We start from the raw sequence: 20233 nt of genomic DNA, 5'->3' as shown, positions 1-20233 counted from the left end.
ACCGAAGGCTGTGCACTGAAGAACTGATACTTTCAAACTGTGGTGTTGGAGAAGATGTTCTTGAGAGTCCCATGGACAGCAAAGAGATCAAACCAGTCAATCTTAAAGGAAACCAGACCTGAATACTCACTGAAAAGACTGATGCTGAAGTTCCAATATTTTGGCTACCTGTTGCAAAGAGCCAACTTATTGGAAAAGACCCTGATACTGGGAAAAATTGAAGGCAGAAGGAGAAGAAGGCAACAGAGGATGAGATGATTGGATGGCATCACTGATTCAGTGGACATGAGTTTAAGCAAATTCTGGGAGATGGTAAGGGACAGGGAAGCCTGGCATGCTGCAACCCATGGGGTTGCACAACTTGGTGACTGAATAATAATGTATATGCTTAAATTTTACTACTGAAAAATAGAATTGAACCTGTTTGGGCAATTTGGTGCCCTGAAAATTGAACTTCAAATTCATGAAAGTCTAGTCTAGTGAAAGTGTCAGTCACTCAGTTGTGTCCAACTCTTTGTTACACCATGGACTGTAGTCCAACAGGCTCCTCTGTCCACAGACTTCTCCAGGCAAGAATACTGGAGTAGGTAGCCATTCCCCTTTCCAGTGGATCTTCCCAACCCAAGGACTATACCCAGGTCTCCTGTATTGCAGACAGATACTTTACCATCTGAGCCACCACGGAAACCCCAAATTTATGAGTGTCTAATAAACATAAATAAGTATTATTATAAAGAAATGTTTCTTACAGGACAGTTTCACATAGTGTAAAGCACACGTCTTTAAGCTTATGTCAACACGGTTCACCTCTGAACATGGCATTCTGATGATTTACGTATCAGAAGTGAGGATACGCTAGAACTTTAATAAGATTTATTTTAAATCTGGTATCAGTGTTGATAAAATGCTGAATTAAGAATTGTTTTTAGAAAGTATAGTAAGACAAGGCTGTATATTATCACCCTGATTTTTAACTTCTATGCAGAGTACATCATTGAGAAACGCTGGGCTGGAGGAAGTACAAGCTGGAATCAGGATTGTCGGAAAAAACATCAATAACCTCAGATATGCAGATGACACCACCCTTATGGCACAAAGTGAAGAACTAAAAAGCTTCTTGATGAAAGTGAAAAAGTTGGCTTAAAGCTCAACATTCAGAAAACTGAGATCATGGCATCTGGTCCCATCACTTCATGGGAAATAGATGGGCTAACAGTGGAAACAGTGAGAAACTTTATTTTTCTGGGCTCCAAATCACTGCAGATGGTGATTGCAGCCATGAGATTAAAAGACGTTTGCCTGCTCCTTGGAAGGAAAGTTATGACCAACCCAGATAGCATATTAGAAAGCAGAGACATTACTTTGCCAACAAAGGTCCATCTAGTCAAGGCTATGGTTTTTCCAGTAGTCATGTATGGATGTGAGAATTGAACTAAAAGAAAGCTGAGCGCCGAATAATTGATGCTTCTGAACTGTGGTGTTGGATAGACTCTTGAAGAGTCCCTTGGACTGCAAGGAGATCCAACCAGTCCATCCTAAAGGAGATCAGTCCTGGGTGTTCACTGGAAGGACTGATGCTAAAGCTGAAACTCCCAATACTTTGGCCACCTGATGCGGAGAGCTGACTCATTTGAAAAGACCCTGATGCTGGGTAAGATTGAGGGCCAGAGGAGAAGGGGAAGACAGAGGATGAGATGGTTGGATGGCATCACTGACACAATGGACATGGGTTTGGGTGGACTCCAGGAGTTGGTGATGGACAGGGAGGTGTGGCATGCTGCAGTTCATGGGGTCGTAAAGAGTTGGACACAACTGAGCGACTGAACTGAACTGAAACCCTATTTTAAAATTCCTTCAAGGTATCACATTTAAATCCCTTGCTAATGAACTTAGATGTACTCAAAGTCTGTAATTAGTCACTCAGTTGTGTCTGACTCTTTGTGACCCCATGAACTGTAGCCCATCAGGCTCTTCCCTTCATGGGGATTCTCCAGCCAAGAATACTACAGTGGGTTGCCAAGCCCTCCTCCAGAGGATCTTCCCAACCCAGCTCTCCCACACTACAGATTCTTTACCATCTGAGCCACCAAGTCTAGCTAACAACAAAAACATTATGAATGGCATCCCACTCCAGTATTCTTGCCTGGAAAATCCCATGGACAGAGGAGCCTGGTAGGCCGCAGTTCATGGGGTAGCCAAGAGTGGGACATGACTGAGCGACTTCACTTTCACTTTTCACTTTCATGCATTGGAGAAGGAAATGGCAACCCACTCCAGTGTTCTTGCCTGGAGAATCCCAGGGACAGGAGAGCCTGGTGGGCTGCCATCTATGGGGTTGCAGAGAGTCAGACACAACTGAAGCAACTTGGCAGCAGCACCAGAGTAAGTTATCTTACAAAACCATCTATCCAAAAAAAAACCCACAAAAACAAAAACCCCTGCTATCTTATATACTCTACAATTATCAAATGTTTCAAAATATAATAGATTAGAAAAGTTTCTATTGAGGATTAGAGCTGTTTCTTATGACACAGCAGTGTGATATATTTTCAATACATGGAAAATGAGGTGCGGAAGGGAAGGCTAGGAAAAGATGACTAAGAAACACCTACAAAATATTGATTAAACTAAGGCTGCCCCTACACAGGTGGGTGGAGATATCTACCCATCAATACATGTTAACAGCCATTTGTGAAATAATGCAAACTACTACTGATAGGTAGATAGTTTTGGAAAAGTCTGAAGCTTCTATCAAGATGATGTGAAAGTAACCTTGGAAGTGGTGGAATTATTGGAACTAAAAATAAATAAGCCAAAATTTCATGTTCAACTTTAATGTATACCATGGTTAGAGAAAAGCTATGAGTGGGAAAAAAGCATATTTACCACAAAGCTTCAGTGAATTCAATTTTAGCTTTTGCATTTCTTATATACCTGTTTCATGACTCTATCCTTTCTTACAGATCTTCCAAAAAGATAAGACACTTCACCTTTTTTTAGAATAGAATAACTCATTGCAGTTACTGTATTATTCAGGGGAAAAAATGAAAGTGAAAGTGTTAATCAAGTCATCTCCAACTCTTTATGACTCCGTGGTCTGTAGCCTGCCAGGCTCCTCTCACGGAATTCTCAAGAAGGCAAGAAAATTTCCTTCTCCAGGGGATCTTCCCAACCCAGGGATTGAATCCAGGTCTCCTGCATTGCAGGCAGATTTTTTACCACTAGCGCCACCTGGGAAGTCCCTTCTTACAGCTCTTCCAAAAAAATAAGACACTTTACCCTTTTTAAGAATGGAATAAAACTCACTGCAGTTATTATATGTATCCATGAAACCCTTACATAAATCTAACCTAGAGTCCAGGAACCTTATTTTTCCTGTATCCTAAATATTCAATACTTTGCTATCTTGACTAGAAAGGAAAAGATGATAAAGAAATGCACAAAATGCAATGGATTAGTCAATCCAATTGGTTATATGAAGCGGTGTAATTATAGCACAAAGATGACAATACTCAGGCTTCCCTGGTGGCTCAGCAGTAAAGAACCTGCCTGCCAGTGCAGGAGACAACAGTTTGATCCCTGGTCTGGGAAGATCCCCCACACGCCATGGAGCAACTAAGCCTGTGTGTTTCAACTACTGAGCGTACCTGCTGCAACTGCTGAGGCCTGTGTGCCTGGAGCCTGTGCTCCACAACAAGAGAAGCCACTGCAATGAGAAGCCCATGCACCGCAACTAGAGAGTAGGCCCCTGTTCACGACAACTAGAGAAAAGCCCAAGCAGCAATAAATAATTTTTTTAAATGGCAATACTCAATTCCAGTGATCCCCAACCTTTTGGCCTCAGGGATGGGTCTCGTGGAAGACAATTTTTCCACAGACTGGGGGTAAGGGGAAGGGTTTTGGGTGATTCAAGTGCATTACATTTATTGTGCACTTTATTATTATTACATCAGCTCCACCTCAGATTACCAGGCATTAAATCCCAGAGGCTGGGGACCCCCGTGCTCTAGTCAGTAAAATTAGAAGCCATCAAAAATTCCAAAATACAACTGACCCTTGAACAACAAAAGGGTTAGGGGCTCATTCATCCTCTATGGGGTTGAAAATCAAGTGTTAACATAGCCAGCCTCTATATACAGCTCCACATCTGCAAACTCAACCAACCACTGATCATGTAGTACTATCATATTTTCTATGAAAATATGAAAACAATCTGAGTGGGAATTCCCTGATGGTCCAGGAGTTAGGACTTTACACTTTCAGTGTCAAGGGCCCAGGGAGTTCAATCTCTGGTCAGGGAACTAAGATCACACAAGATGTTGAGGGTAGGGTGGGCAGGGGTGGAGTGGATGTGTGTAGGGTGTGTGTGTGGCAGTGGGGAGGGAGTGTCTGTAGAATTTGAGTTTAAACAGACTCATGCTGATCAAACCCATGTTGTTTAAGTGTCAACTGCATTCTAACCTAAAAGCATTGATGCATTCTGATAATTCCAGGGTAAGATGAAACAGAAGATAAACTAGAACTTACAGAAATAAACTTTAAATTTGCTATCAGTATTTATTACAAGATGTGTATGTTCTGGGTTTATACATGATAGCTGATGAGCAGTAAATAATACAGAAAACTTTGCTCATTTTAGGTATGTGTGTGCTAAGTCACTTCAGTCAGATCTGACACATCTGACCCTATAGACTGTAGCCTGCCAGGCTCCTCTGTCCAAGGGATTCTCCAGACAATATTACTGGAGTGGGTTGCCATGCCCTCCTTCAGAGGATCTTCCCGACCCAGGGATCGAACCCAAGTCTCTTGAGTCTCCTGCATCGGCAGGCTGGTTCTTTACCACTACAGCCACCAGGGAAGACCCACTGTCTTAAAGCCTATGTTTACATGCTTATTAAATTATCTAATAATGCTGATCTTCACCACCCTTTTATTCTTACTTCTGTAAATTTATATGTAAAATGACTTTAAAATACAAAAAATTTGTAAAAATGGTCCATTAGACCCAAATGGTAAATTATGACTATTTCCCCTAGTATGAGAATTAAAAAAAAAAAAACAAAAAGAAAACCTTGAGAACAAGTGCCATTTCCAACTGCTACCTTAGAAAGGCAGTTCAGCTAAACAGACTAATGTATCTCTTGTTGATCTATAGTGGATGGCTGCCTCAAGCTTGAATGCTGAAAAATGGGTCTTAAAAACATCTGTTCTTTTTCTATTTTCACCAAAGAATAATTGTCTAGAATGACTACCTATGTTATTTTACCTACAAAAAAAGAAAATAAATCATTGTGGACTGCCTTGTAGCTTTCTTATTACATTTTATTCATCTCTGTAAACTTCAATAATAACTGTATCCCTGAAAGACAAAGCCACTCTCATAAAGCCAAATGAAACTAAGTTCCTGGGGTTTGAATCAAGGTGCTATGAATTTGCCTCCATTTTAGTGCTGTGAGTCAAATCACATTCTTCACAAAACGAACAGTGTACTCAACACAATAAAAACTCATTTTAAAAACTCAGCATTAAAAACATGCCCTAGTGTACTACGCCCAAAATGCTGATTACTGGATTTATTTATGACTATGTTGTTGGAGTAAGAGCACCTCACAGAAATTCCCTTACTTCAGATTTTAATTCACTTACATCCCAAACTATCCCAAAGAAACATTTCACACTCTAAGAGAATGGCCCTCATTTCTCTAATATTTTAAGTTTCTTCAAATCTAAGAAAGAGCTTTAGAAAAGCCGACGACTAAGGGGTGCCCATGAGACACCTAAAAACACAACAGTAACCACACTGAAGAAGGTTATAGTTTCATGGCATAATAAAATTCCAAAATCTATACTATACAGTTCAGTACTCTTTCTACCAAATTAATTCAAGTCAAACCTTACTGGGCTCCAAATTCTAGCATATAACCAAATTATGACTTAAATAGCATACCATTCCAGATCCTAATGTGATCAACTTTTCATTCAAGTTAATAATATTCAACAAGGCCTTTCAAAGTTATAACCAAATGGAAATAATGTGAAAACTCAAGTAGAGAATATTTTTTTTACCAGTTTTTATCAAGTTCTAAATGATGGCAAGCATTAAACTAAATATTTAATCATAATGACCTATTTTACAACTACATGAAAAACATTTGTTGACTACTGTTCACATCTATTTCATCTCATTACAATCTATGAATAGAAAATGTACATTAGGAAAGCAAGCTTAACATCTAGAAAACACTAAGGTGCTTTATCTACTTACACAACAGTATTATCTTATTAGCATTAGTGGCTGATACTATAACAAATCATTCCCCCCAAAGAAAAAGATGTAAATAATACAGAATATATTCATTCATCCTTTAACATATGAGCATTTCCAACCACAAGGACTAACAATGCTGACTTGGTATTATGAGAAAGACTGACTCTAACTACACACAGCTATAATTTTCAAAGTGGTTCCAAGAACCAAACTTACACATTTTTAAAAGTAAGATGCAGGACTTCTCCTGGTGTTCTAGTGGTTAAGAATCCACCTGCCAATCAAGGGGACAGGTTTGATTTCTGGTCCGGGAAGATTCCACATGCCTTGGGAGCCTATGTGCCAAAACAACTGAGTGCTGCACTCCAGAGCCCTCAGCGTGCAACTACAGAAGCCCGCCTGCCCTAGAGCCAGTGCACCTCAATAAGAGAAACCACTGCAATAGAAGCTCGAACACTGCCAACTAGAAAGTAGCCCTTACTTACTTCAACTAGAGAAAGTCTACGTGGTGCAATGATGACCCAGCACAGACCAAAATAAAAAAGAAATATATTTAAAAACTGTTAGAAAGGCAAAATATAAATTATAGATGTATATTGTACTTTTTTATATAATTATATTAACTTTAAAAAACTGTACAGTAAAGGGACTTCCCTGGAAATCCAGTGGTTTATGACTCAGTGCTTACACTATAGCAGTGCAGGCTGGATCCCTGGTTAGGGATGTAAGACTCAGCATGCCACATGGTAAGGTAAGAGAGTATCCTATCAAATTATTCTTATTCCTTTTACCAAATCTTTCAAGGGACTTATCACAAGATTATAACTAATTATAAAGAAGTAGAGCCATAATGTCTATCTGCCATAAAAGATGGAAGAAAATGTGTATGTCACAAGAATAAAAACCTGTTAATCTGTATTTCAACCAGATTTCACAATTCCAAAAAAAAAAAAGTTTTAAAATATTAAATATGTTAAACCCAAGAGGAAAAACTTAAGTCTTAAAAAATTACAGATTACCTTGAAATGTCAGGCTTCCTATGTAACATGTTTATGTGTCATTAACTTGCTAAATAAGATAATAAAAACAAAGCATCTTACACGTGAACTCACTGGGAAAACATTTTTTCTATTGGCTTTTCAATATGCCAGAACATTATACCATATATCCAGCTTAAGAGAACCTAAGAAACTCATTTTCCCATCATCTCCAACTTTACCAGCTGAGAATTACATTTTTGGCAATCTTTTTTCTTCTCTTTTTTTGCCATGCCACATGGCTTACAGGGTATCTCAGCTCCCTGATCAGGAATCAAAACCAGGTCCTCAGCAGTGAAAGTGCGGAGTCTTAATCACTGGACCCCCAGGGAATTACCAATTTTCTTAGCAATCTTTAGTTAGCAAAATCAACTATTTAAGCAAATACTTAATCAAAAAAATTAATTATGAGACTAGAAAGATTTTAAAATATACGCCATTACTGTTTAAGAAATCAAATACAAAGCCACTAATTAGGTTTAAAAAAGAAACTTTGAATCTTAAGACTTTTCAAAACCAACTTTCTAGTACAGGCCATATAGTGTCTTCTTGAGGCCATTCCTAGACACACTAACTTATGTTTTATAATTTCATGTAAATCTCACAGGCTGGCTGAAAAGGCAAATCTGAAGGAACCAAACATGTTTGTAAAGTGGTAAAATTTTAGAGTAAGCCAGGTGAAATTGTGACCCGACCAACAAGAACAGAAAGTTCAGATGGCTGAATTTTTTAAATTATAATTTTCAAACAGAAGTATAGCTGATTTACAATACTGTGTTTCAGATGCACAGCAGTGATTCAGTTTTGTGTGTATGTGTGTATATATATATATATACACACACATACATACACACACACACTTTTTTTTTCAGATTCTTTGTCATCATAGGTTATTACAAAATATTGAATATAGTTTCCTATACTATACAGTAAGTCCTAGTTGTTTATTTTATAGATAGTAGTGTGTATATGTTAATCCCAAATTCCTAATTTATCCCTTTCCCCTTCCCAATTGGTAACCCTAAGTTTTGTTATGTCTGTGAGTCTGTTTCATAAATAAGTTCATTTATGGCTTCATTATAAGTTCACGAACTTCATAAGTTCATTCATTTTAGATTCCACATACAAGTGATATCAAATGTGCAATTCCCTGGTGGTCTAGTTTAAGACTCTGGACTTCCAAATTAGATGGCATGGGTTCAATCCCTGTTTGGGAAACTAAGATCCCACACGCTGTGCGACACAACCAAGAAATTTAAAAAAAATTTTTTTAAGTGATATAAATATTTGTCTTTGGCTTACTTCATAAGTACAGTAACGTCTAAGTTCATCTATGTTGCTGCAAATAGCATTATTTAATTCCTTTTTATAACTAATACCCCGCTGTATGTATATACATACTGAAGTGTGCACAAATACACACGCATATATATAATTCCATTATCTTCTTTATCTACTCACCTATCAATAGACACTTAGGCTGCTTCCACGTCATGGCTATTATAGCGTTGCTATGAACAATGAAGTGCCTATATCTTCTCAAATTAGTTTTCTCCAAATCTAAGTCCAGGAGTGGGACTGCTGTATCACATGGCAGTTCTATTTTCAGTTTTTAAAAGAGCCTCCATAGGGACTGCACCAATGTGAATTCCCACCAACATGCAGTAAGGTCCCCTTTTCTCCATACCCTCTATTTCTTCTTGATGTGTTCTCAGTCACGCTAGACTGTTTGCAATCCTATGGACTACGCCACCGGCCAGGCTCCTCTGTCCATAGGATTCTCCAGGCAAGAATACTGGAGTGCGTTGCCATTTCCTTCTCCAGGAAATCATCCCAACCCAGGGATTGAACCCAAGGCTCTTATGGCAGGCAGGTTAACACTAGTGCCACCTGGGAAGCCCATTCCCTCTTCAGTACTTATTTGTAAACTTTTTGATGATGGTCATTCTGACCAGTATGAGGTGATATCTCATTGTAATTGTGATTTGCATTTCTCTAATAATTAGCCACACATGATGGTGTGGGAACTCACCTAGAGCCAAATACCCTGGAACATGAAGTCGAATGGGCCTTAGGAAGTAATACTATGATCAGTTAGTGGAGGAGATGGAATTCCAGCTGAGCTATTTCAAATCTTAAAAGGTGATGCTGTTAAAAGTGATACACTCAATATGTCAGCAAATTTGGAAAACTCAGCAGTGGCCATAGAACTGGAAGAGGTCACTTTTCATTTCAATCCCAAAGAAAGGAAATGTCAAAGAACGTTCAAAGTACTGTACAATTGTGCTCATTTAACATGCTAACAAGTATTGCTCAATTCCTTCAAGCGAGGCTTCACAATGACGTTAAATGAGAACTTCCAGATGTACTGGAGAACTTTCTGATGGATTTAGAAAAGGCAGAGGAACCAGAAATCAAATTGCCAACATCTGCTGGATCATAGAAAAAGCAAGCAAATTCCAGAAAAACATCTACTTCTACTTCACCGATTATGCTAAACTCTTTAACTGTGCAGATCACAACAAACTGTGGAAAATTCTTAAAAGAAACAGGAATACCAGAACACCTTATCTGCCTCCTGAGAAACCTGTATACAGAAGCAACAGTTAGAAGTGGACATGGAATAGACTGGTTCAGAATTGGGAAAGGAGTATGTCAAGGCTGTATATACACTGTCACCCTGGTTATTTAAATTCTATGCCAAATAAATCATGTGAAACACTGGGCTACATGAATCACAAGCTAGAATCAAGATTGCCAGGAGAAATATCAACAAGCTCAGATATGAAGATGATACCACCCTAATGGCACAAAGCAAAGAGGAACTAAAGAGCCTCTTAATTAGGGTGAACGAGGAGAGAGGAAAAGCTGGCTTAAAACTCAACATTCAAAAAACTAAGATCATGAATCCAGTCCCACCACTCCATGGCAAACAGGGACAGGCTTTATTTTCTTGGACTCCAAAATCACTGTGGATGGCAACTGCAGCCATAAAATTAAAAGTCACTTGCTCTATGGAAGAAATGCTATGACAAACCTAGACAGAGTATTAAAAAGCAGAGACATCACTTTGCTGACAAAGGTCCATCTAGTCAAAGCTATGGCTTTTCCAGCAGTCATGTATGGATATGAGAGTTGGACCATTAAGAAGGCTGAGTGCCTAAGAAATGATGCTTTCAAATTGTGGTGCTGGAGAATGAGAGGGTAACAAGCAGGAAGGCCAGGGGTCTCCAAATGGAGAAAATAGGCTGCAAGTGTCAGACATTTTTTTATCGGAGAAGGCGATGGCACCCCACTCCAGTACTCTTGCCTGGAAAATCCCATGGATGGAGGAGCCTGGTGGGCCGCAGTCCATTGGATCGCGAAGAGTCAGACACGTCTGAGCAACTTCACTTTCACTTTTCACTTTCATGCATTGGAGAAGGAAATGGCAACCCACTCCAGTGTTCTTGCCTGGAGAATCCCAGGGATGGGGGAGCCTGGTGGGCTGCCGTCTATGGGGTCGCACAGAGTTGGACATGACTGAAGCGACTTAGCAGTAGCAGCAAGCGGCAGGAAGAAACAAACTAGTGTCACATTTTTTTCCCCTTCTCTATACAAATTTAAAAAGAGGTTTCTCTTAAAACTCTTGTGTTGCCATAATGACAACTGGTTCCACGTGAACTTATCTCAAACCTTGAGCTAACCAATGTATTTTGCTTATGGCAATGTTTTGTCTTAAACTATGTTAATGTACACCATGCACTTACCTCAGACTCTGTTTTCAAGTCGGTTCCAACTAAAGGCTCAGAACCATCAAGACAAAACCAGTATGTTATACTCATACATTGTTCTCCTAATCTATGTTAACGAAACTATATATTTGTATGGGGAATCTGCCTTTCTTCAAGATTCATGTCAATTATTTTATGGCATGGCATGACTCACCTGGTGCCAAGACTATCTCAAAATGGATCTTGTGGGTGAGGGGCCTGGTGCCATCCTGAGTTTTAAGACATTCCCTTTCTTTAATTAGCAGACTGCTAATAGCATTCCAATCCCAAAGAAAGGCAATGCCAAACAATGCTCAAACTACCGCACAATTGCACTCATCTCACACACTAGTAAAATAATGCTCAAAATTCTCCAAGCCAGGCTTCAGCAATACATGAACCGCAAACTTCCTGATGCTCAAGCTGGTTTTAGAAAAGGCAGAGGAACCAGAGATCAAATTGCCAACATCTGCTGGATCATCGAAACAGCAAGAGTTCCAGAAAAACATCTATTTCTGCTTTATTGACTATGCCAAAGCCTTTGACTGTGTGGATCACAATAAACTGTGGAAAATTCTGAAAGAGATGGGAATACCAGACCACCTGACCTGCCTCTTGAGAAACCTATATGCAGGTCAGGAAGCAACAATTAGAACTGGACATGGAACAACAGACTGGTTCCAAATAGGAAAAGGAGTACATCAAGGCTGTGTATTGTCACCCTGCTTACTTAACTTATATGCAGAGTACATCATGAGAAACGCTGGGCTGGAAGAAGCACAAGCTGGAATCAAGATTGCTGGGAGAAATATCAATCACCTCAGATATGCAGATGACACCACCCTTATGGCAGAAAGTGAAGAAGAACTAAAAAGCCTCTTGATGAAAGTGAAAGAGGAGAGTGAAAAAGTTGGCTTAAAGCTCAACATTCAGAAAACGAAGCTCATGGCATCTGGTCCCATCACTTCATGGCAAATAGATGGGGACACAGTGGAAACAGTGTCAGACTATTTTTGGGGGCTCCAAAGTCACTGTAGATGGTGACTGCAGCCATGAAATTAAAAGACGCTTACTCCTTGGAAGGAAAGTTATGACCAACCTAGACAGCATATTGAAAGGTAGAGACATTACTTTGCCAACAAAGGTCCGTCTAGTCAAGGCTGTGGTTTTCCCAGTGGTCATGTGTGGATGTGAGAGTTGGACTGTGAAGAAAGCTGAGCACCGAAGAATTGATGCTTTTGAACTGTGGTGTTGGAGAAGACTCTTGAGAGTCCCTTGGACTGCAAAGAGATCCAACCAGTCCATTCTGAAGGAGATCAGCTCTGGGATTTCTTTGGAAGGAATGATGCTCAAGTTGAAACTCCTATACTTTGGTCACCTGATGTGAAGGGCCCACTCACTGGGAAAGACCCTTGATGCTTGGAAAGACTGAAGGCAGCAGGAGAAGGAGACAAGAGAGGATGAGATGGTGGCATCACTGACTCAATGGACATGAGTTTAAGCAAACTCTGGGAGATGGTAAGGGACAGGGAAGCCTGGTGTGCTGCAGTCCACAGGGTCGCAAAGAGTCGGACACGACTTAGTGACTGAACCACCAACACCATTCTAATGGCAGAAAATGAAAAGCAAATAAAGAGCCTCTTGATGAGGTGAAAGGGGAGAGTGAAAAAGCTGGCTTAAAACTCAACATTCAAAAAGCTAAGATCATGGCATCTGGTGCCATTGCTTCAATGGCAAATAGATGGGGAAAAAGCAGAAACAGTGACATATTGTATTTTCTTGGACTCCAAAATCACTGCAGATGGTGACTGCAGCCATGAAATTAAAAGACGCTTGCTCCTTGAAAAAAGGTATGACAAACCTACACAGTGTATTAAAAAGCAGAGACATCACTTTGCAGACAAAGATCAGTATGGTCAAAGCTATGGTTTTTCCAGTAGTCATATATGGATATGCTAGTTGGACCAAAGGCTGAGCACTGAAGAATTGAGCCTTTCAAATTGTGGTGCTGGAGAAGACCCTTGAGTGTCCCTTGCAAAGCAAACAGATCAAGCCCAGTCAATCCTAAAGGAAATTAACCCTGAATATTCACTGGAAGGGCTGATGCTGAACTTGAAGCTCTAATACTTTGGCTACCTGATGCAAAGAGCCGACTCACTGGAGAAGACCCTGATGCTGGGAAAGACTGAAGGCAAGAGGAGAAGAGGGTGATCGAGGATGAAATGGTTTGATGGCATCACCAACCCAATGTGCATGAGTTTGAGCAAACTCTGCAAGATAGTGAAGGACAGGGAAGCCTGGCATGCTGCAGTCCACAAGTCCACAAAGACTCAGACACAACTTAGCAACTGAACAACCATAATAATAATTAGCTGAAGTGAGTATCTGTATGTTGCCCATCAGTATGTCTTTTGGAGAAATGTCTTTTTAGGTCTCTGTCATACAGCTAGACTTTAGATAAATGCCTGAATAGCTAATGAAAAACTCCTTCCTGTATCATTTCTGTTCTAAGTCAAGTAATAATGGCCAAATCAAAGTCATCTTTCTGTTCTTCAAAAAGAAATGGTTCCTACAGCTGTAAGAGTTGGTAATCTGGCACAAAACTGACAATACCCTGCGAATATAGCATGATATATTAGAGTAACATACAGGACAAAAACTTAACCTGGTTATCAACTCCCTAACCATCAGGCTATAGGAAACTTGGAAAGGTTAGTAAAGATATTCATAGAATTTCAAAGAGGCCCTCAAGAAACTGTTATTTCAAACTGAGATAAGTGTTTAAAAAGTCAGTTAATTATATATTTCATGGTGTGTCAGGTGTTTGGTCACTAAGTCGTGTCCGACTCTTTTGAGACCCATGCACTGTGGTCCACCAGAGGGTGCTCTGTCCATAGGACTTCCCAGGTAAGAATACTGGAGTAGGTTGCTGTCTCCTTTTCCAGGGGCTCTGCCCCACCCAGAGATTGAACTTACATCTCTTGCATTATCAGGAAGATTCTTTACCACAGAGACACCAAGGAAGCCCAGTGTCAGCTGTTTTCACTGGTACTATAGTACTGACAACTAGCAGAAAGAGAATAGTGGCCAAAAGAAATGATACAAATCAGCTTATTTATAAAACAGAAACACAGACTTAGAAAAGGAAGATGGGTGGAAGGGGTAGTTTCATAATTTGGGATGGACAGGCATACACCAGTATATTTAAAATGGATAACCAACAAGAACCTACTGTATAGCATAGGGAACTCTGCTTAATGTTTGTAGCAGTCTGGATGGGAGGGGAGTTTGGGGGAGAATGGAGACATGCATATGTATGTATGGCTGAGGTGCTCTTCTGTACACCTGAAACTATCACAACAGTGTTAATCGGTTATATTCCAATATAAAATAAAAAGTTAAAAAAAAAAAACCTAAATGCTCTTTAAAAAAATTTAAAAAGGGGGGCCACATCTGTGGAACTACTAAAATGCGTTATCTTGGAGGTCATACTGGGGAAACTGGCAGACCTGAATAAGTGAAGAAATAAGTTCTTAATGGCAAAAGTCACTAAGCACAGACTGCCTGGGAGAAAACACAATATACAACAGATAGAAGCTTACCCATAAAATATAAACATATTTGACATAAAAAAACCACATGGATCAAGAATAAAAACACAATAAACAGAACAAGCAGCTAACAGTCATAAAACCAGTTTAGAAGACACTGTGTATCACTAGCATTCAAGGTTCACAAAATATAAAAGACAACAACTTCTACCATATTTATGAAATCTTACAGATTAGATTAATATTAATCCAGTCAGTCGATCTATGAGGAGCAAACATCTTGAGCATTAGCAAACTTATCAAGTGGTCATTCAAGGATCATTTCTGAAGGACAAAATTTTGGTGTCAATCACCAAAATTTAATACTACCATAAGATGATGATTTACATAAGAACACTAAATCTGGATTTGAGGTGGGGGCAGGAGGGGGAAATAAAAGCAAAAAAACACAGTAATTTCAATGATTTCTAATTATAATACATCTGTACCACCCAATACCATGGTGTGATGAGGAAAATAAGGTTAAATCTGTACGTGCAGACAGGAAAATGTCTGATACATTAATTAATTGAACACAAAAATTTATAAATAAGGTGTATTCCCAATTTGTTTAACTTAAAAAGAACACATATTCTTTATAAATGCAAAGAAAAAATTTGAAGAGACTCAACTTTGGTAAATGAGATTTAAGCTGGGATTGGCAGAAAAGCACACCAACATGCCTACACTAGAGGGAAGTTCACTTGTTACCTTAGGGAATTCTGTATCATTTCACTTTTTATATGAAGCTTTGTGACTCTAAAGTTATATGGCTCAAAATATAAAGGACTAATAACCATAGTTCTTAAACATTTCACATCCTAAGGATAAATTCCTAAATTCATGGTGGCAAAAACTAAAAATAAATAAATAAATCCACAGGTGGCAAGATTAATTTTAAACTTTTTCCTCATATGAATTTTCAAAAATTAAAGTAATAGTAACATCTTAATTCCAGACCACCAGTCTCATATTTTTAAGGAATAAAATTTCCCAAGACTGAACCATAAAACAAAGTGAAATAAAACACCCTGTAATCATTAATTTCCAAATCATTCAATAAAGTTTTGTATACAATTGGCTGGGAGGTAGGGGAGCCCAAGCCATAAAGATGGTCCAGCAACTGGACAGGATCTTCTGAGACTGAGGAAAGCACACTGTAACAACAATACCTTCAGCATTCTGCCAAGTCCTCCCTTTAACCTGAGCCTTTACACTACCAATAACTGTCTGAACAACAATTTTTTAAAATATGAAAAGCAACTACTCACAGAACTGATCGCCACACATGTGGCACCCTGACACAATGAAGTTATAACCTGCTTTGAAAAAAGTGTTAGTCGCTCAATCCTGTCCAACTCCATGGATTGTAGTCCGCCAGGCTCCTTTGTCCATGGGGTTTTCCAGGCAAGAATACTAGAGTGGGTTGCCATTTCCTTCTCTAGGGATCTTCCCGACCCAGGGATTGAACCCAGGTCTTCAACATTGCAGGAAGTTCTTTACCATCTAAGCCTCCGAGGGAAGCCTATAAGATGCTTTGCTTTTAGCAAAAGCAGAAGAATGCATGCTTAGTTGCTCAGCTGTGTCCAGCTCTTTGCAATCCCATGGGTAGTAATCTGCCAGCTCTTCTTGCCATGGGATTCTCCAGGCAAGAATACTGGAGTGGGTTGCTATTTCCTACTCCAGGGGAGCAGAAGAATTAGATCAAGTAATTAAAATCTAGGCAGAATTTTAGAATGTGAGTTAGGGGTTAAAGTCCTACAATCTGACTTCCCAACATAACATCTACAATTAACTCAAAAGAAAATTTACCATTTAAAAAATTATGAAGCATAAAAGTGGCAAGTAACTAAATTAGCTCATATGCAAAGCACTTAGAACAATGTGTGGCACAAAGTACATACTGTTAAGTGTTTATAAAAACATTTAAACAGCTGTTTCATCACTAAAGATTGACCTGTGTCCCCAGTTCTCCCACCCTAGCCTACATAAACTAGGCACAAATGACATGTGAAAATCTTTCAACACTATCAAGACAACTGTTTGTGAGAAATACAGTTAGCATATTTGAGCTCCTTGGAGGTACCAATTTCTTGAAAAATCAAAAATCAAATTTTCTCTCTCCAATAAATTCATACTTCTATTTCATAATTATTTCAAAATTTCTGTCACATAAGAGCATACATCTTAATCAAAAATAAATATATACTGAAGACATTTAGGAGCTACTAACTGACAAAAACAAGATACAAAGAAATACAATTTTTATTTTTTAAAAGAGAGAAAAGGAAGAGCCTGGGAAATATGTGAACCATGAAATATAGGATTTTATATCTAGGAAGTGATTTTTGCTTTTTTCCTTTAAAATCTTTCTGAATATTAGAATATTCAAAAAGGCAGTATGCTTATTACAACATTTCACGTTGTTACATATGAACTATATTAATGATCACTATAATAAAGGATAAATACTAACATTTTACAAAAATACTGAGGAAAACGCTGAAGACAAAATAATTAGCAAAAAAAAAGGAAAATAATGACCAACATCATATAGTTCTCTTCACCAGATTCTGTGGAAAACAACTCAAATGCACTATCATCTTTAATTCTCAAATTATTTTTATTCTAGTGGTTAAAAAAAAAACAAACTCGACCAGGGCTATAAAGCTAAAAACAGTAGCACTGAGACATTAATCCCAGTTCCGTCTCCAAAACTCAAGTACTGCTACATTACACAGCCATTACCAATAGGAAGAATAGAGTAAAGGAATTTAGACTTATTCTCTATCAGCTAACAGATTTTCCTACAAGAATATCTATTTGAAACAAAAAAATAGGTACACAAGAAAATAAACTTATAAATACATACCTCTACTTCATCTCCTTCACTAATTTCTTTTTTTATGTCAGGTGGTGGTGGTAATCTAACTTCATTGAATGGAACCTGGCGTTCTGGTTGCCAACTGAAGGATTAGAAAATGAATGAACTTTAATATATACTATTCTAATACTCCTTAATATAGAAGCTATATAGTCTATCATTAGCACTGTAAATTTTTCAAATCAATCATTTAGCTTTCCCCCCCAAAAAACAACCTCTGCTTGAAAACTTTTTCTAAGCAGAATGTTGAGCTAGAACAGGTTTTGCAGAGCTCTTGATGAAGTTCAAAGGTAATTAACGTCATTGATAATAATTACATACTACCTTCCTAATCATTCATCCTAAGGTGACAGCACATACATCATTCTGCAAATGAAAAAGGCTAAGCTCATAGTAATGACTCAGATTTAAAATAATGTCATTCTACACTGCTACAGTGATCAACTTGCTGCAAACATTTTTACAACTAAATGACCTGTCAAAGGAACACAATTCCAAAGATTATAAAATATAAACTGCATAATTCCTTTTTAGTGTACATGTTCACAGAAATATAGAAAACTAGTCTATATTATTCTGAACAGTAAATTACAAAAAGATTTTTCTTACAATTTCTTTTCTACAATGAACACATATAATTAAAACCTAGAAAAAAATATTTTAATCTTTGTAGTAAATACAAATGTATTAAAACTACTGCTTTAGCTGTGCTTTTTGTGTGCTATATTTTATAACTAAGTTGATAAAATTAAAATGCTTTCCTATTTTAGGTTCTAATAAATCATTCATATGCCTGGGAGGTACAACAGCACATAATATATTCCTATGGCTTCTAAGAGTCGGACACGACTGAGCAATTGAACTGAACTGAACTGAACCGAAGGGCTTCTATATGCGAACGATGGGCAAAAGAGAGACAAGTAAAAGATATTGGGGAGTGCTTTCTTTTGATCTTTACTGTCTAAATAACAGGTGCTCAAAGACAGGAATCATCTCAACACTTGTTTCTACATGAAACAGCTGTTGGGCAGATAGCTCTTCTGGTAGTTGCAGAAACAGCTTAAAAGGGAAAGCTGCCCAATTCTTTTCTGACCTTCAATTATATAGTGCTTCTTTATAATCCTTCCTAACCAAGCTCAGCACACATCTTTGACATTTTTAGCACTTTACCTAACCTTTACAATATCTATAAAACTGTTTATTATTCCTTAAGACTAATCAAGCAATTTAAGGCAGCCTAATATATTTATTTCGCTAAAGTGGCTAAAATGGCATTTGGAAGGCCTTATATAGTATCATTTAAAAATTCTGGGTTTTAAGAAATATGCAGGTTATAATTACATCCATGCCATCTTTTTTGCAAAAACTGATTCATGTTCACATGTGATTTGGCAAAGAAAGGAGTCTTGGAAAAAGTGACAAGTGAAAAAACCAGGTGAGCAAAAAACCAGGTGAAGTCATCAAAAACTAAAAATCATTTTAACTCAAAAAGATAATCAAACCAAAGAACCCCCCACCCAAAAGCACCTTCTTTTTCCCATTGCAAAAGGAATACCCAAAAGCAGCAGTTTGGCACTACCAATCATCAAAATTAGGATCTCTATCAATAAAAAATAACTTACTTGTTCTCGAAAACAACTGTAAGGGAGTCTTCATGAACATCTTTGATAAATCCCTGTAAAAAAAATTAAAAGGAAATAAATATTCAATTAAATGTTACCTTAACTCTAAACCACTATATTAGAGATAGAAAGACAGTATGGAATACTGATAACTCAGAGCTTGGAATAGACTGATCAGGTTTTGCTTTCCATGTCCATCATTTACGAGTTGTGTTGACCCTGCAAATTACCTAATCTCTCTTTCATGATTACAACAGATATTAAATAACACTGTATTACTGTCAGTCAGAACTGCAATATTCTCAACCTTTGCCAAATGCTCACACACTCTGAACCACTAGGCACTTAAATTCTTTTCTAAAATATCTTTATCACACTACTACTACTACTACTACTACTACTACTACTACTAAGTCGCTTCAGTCTTGTCCAACTCTATGCGACCCCATAGACGGCAGCCCACCAGTCTCCCCCGTCCCTGGGATTCTCCAGGCAAGAACACTGGAGTGGGTTGCATTTCCTTCTCCAATGCATGAAAGTGCAAAGTGAAAGTGAAGTCGCTCAGTCGTGTCCGACTCTTAGCGACCCCATGGACTGCAGCCTACCAAGCTTCCCCGTCCATGGGATTTCCCAGGCAAGAGTACTAGACCCCATAATATACAGTATCAACTAGCTAAATAAATACACACACAAACTTGTAGTACTTCTTTAAAACATGTCCTCATCAATTTCCAAAAATATTTAAACACTATGTGTCAGATATTATTTTAAGCAAATCAGCAAACTAAAGACTAAGAAACAAACTGACAGTGGAAAAACCAAAAGTAAATAGATCAGCACTGCCACCTCGGAAAATCGTTGGAACTAAAGAAAGTCTTAAGAGAGGAGAAGGTAACAGATGAGGCTGAAAATCATTTTACTTTCTTTAATAATGCAGGATGATCAATCACAAAATATGTAAGTCATGTATCTAGTCTCTCAATGCCCTCCTCCCACATTTGCTACTCAACTGTATGATTCTGTAATTTTACCTGGGCGAAAGGAGAAGGTAACAGATGAGGCTGAAAATCATTCTACTTT

General features: G+C 38.3%; 1 protein-coding gene across 7 annotated transcripts in view; it reads right to left on the bottom strand.

Annotated features, from left to right (window-relative positions):
* Nucleotides 1-20233, bottom strand: part of FXR1 (FMR1 autosomal homolog 1) — a 74170-nt gene that overhangs the window by 33661 nt on the left and 20276 nt on the right. For all 7 annotated transcript variants that reach the window (XM_040251567.1, XM_040251599.1, XM_040251590.1 and 4 more), the window contains exons 2-3: nt 19154-19206; nt 17520-17613 (exon numbers count right to left, since the gene is read on the bottom strand). In XM_040251567.1, the coding sequence (XP_040107501.1) occupies nt 17520-17613; nt 19154-19206 (147 nt within the window). The remainder of the gene's footprint in view (nt 1-17519; nt 17614-19153; nt 19207-20233) is intronic.

The sequence above is a fragment of the Oryx dammah genome, unplaced genomic scaffold, assembly GCF_014754425.2.
Source record: "Oryx dammah isolate SB20612 unplaced genomic scaffold, SCBI_Odam_1.1 HiC_scaffold_2, whole genome shotgun sequence".
Taxonomy (NCBI): Eukaryota; Metazoa; Chordata; class Mammalia; order Artiodactyla; family Bovidae; genus Oryx; species Oryx dammah.
This window is presented reverse-complemented; position numbering and strand designations above follow the sequence as displayed.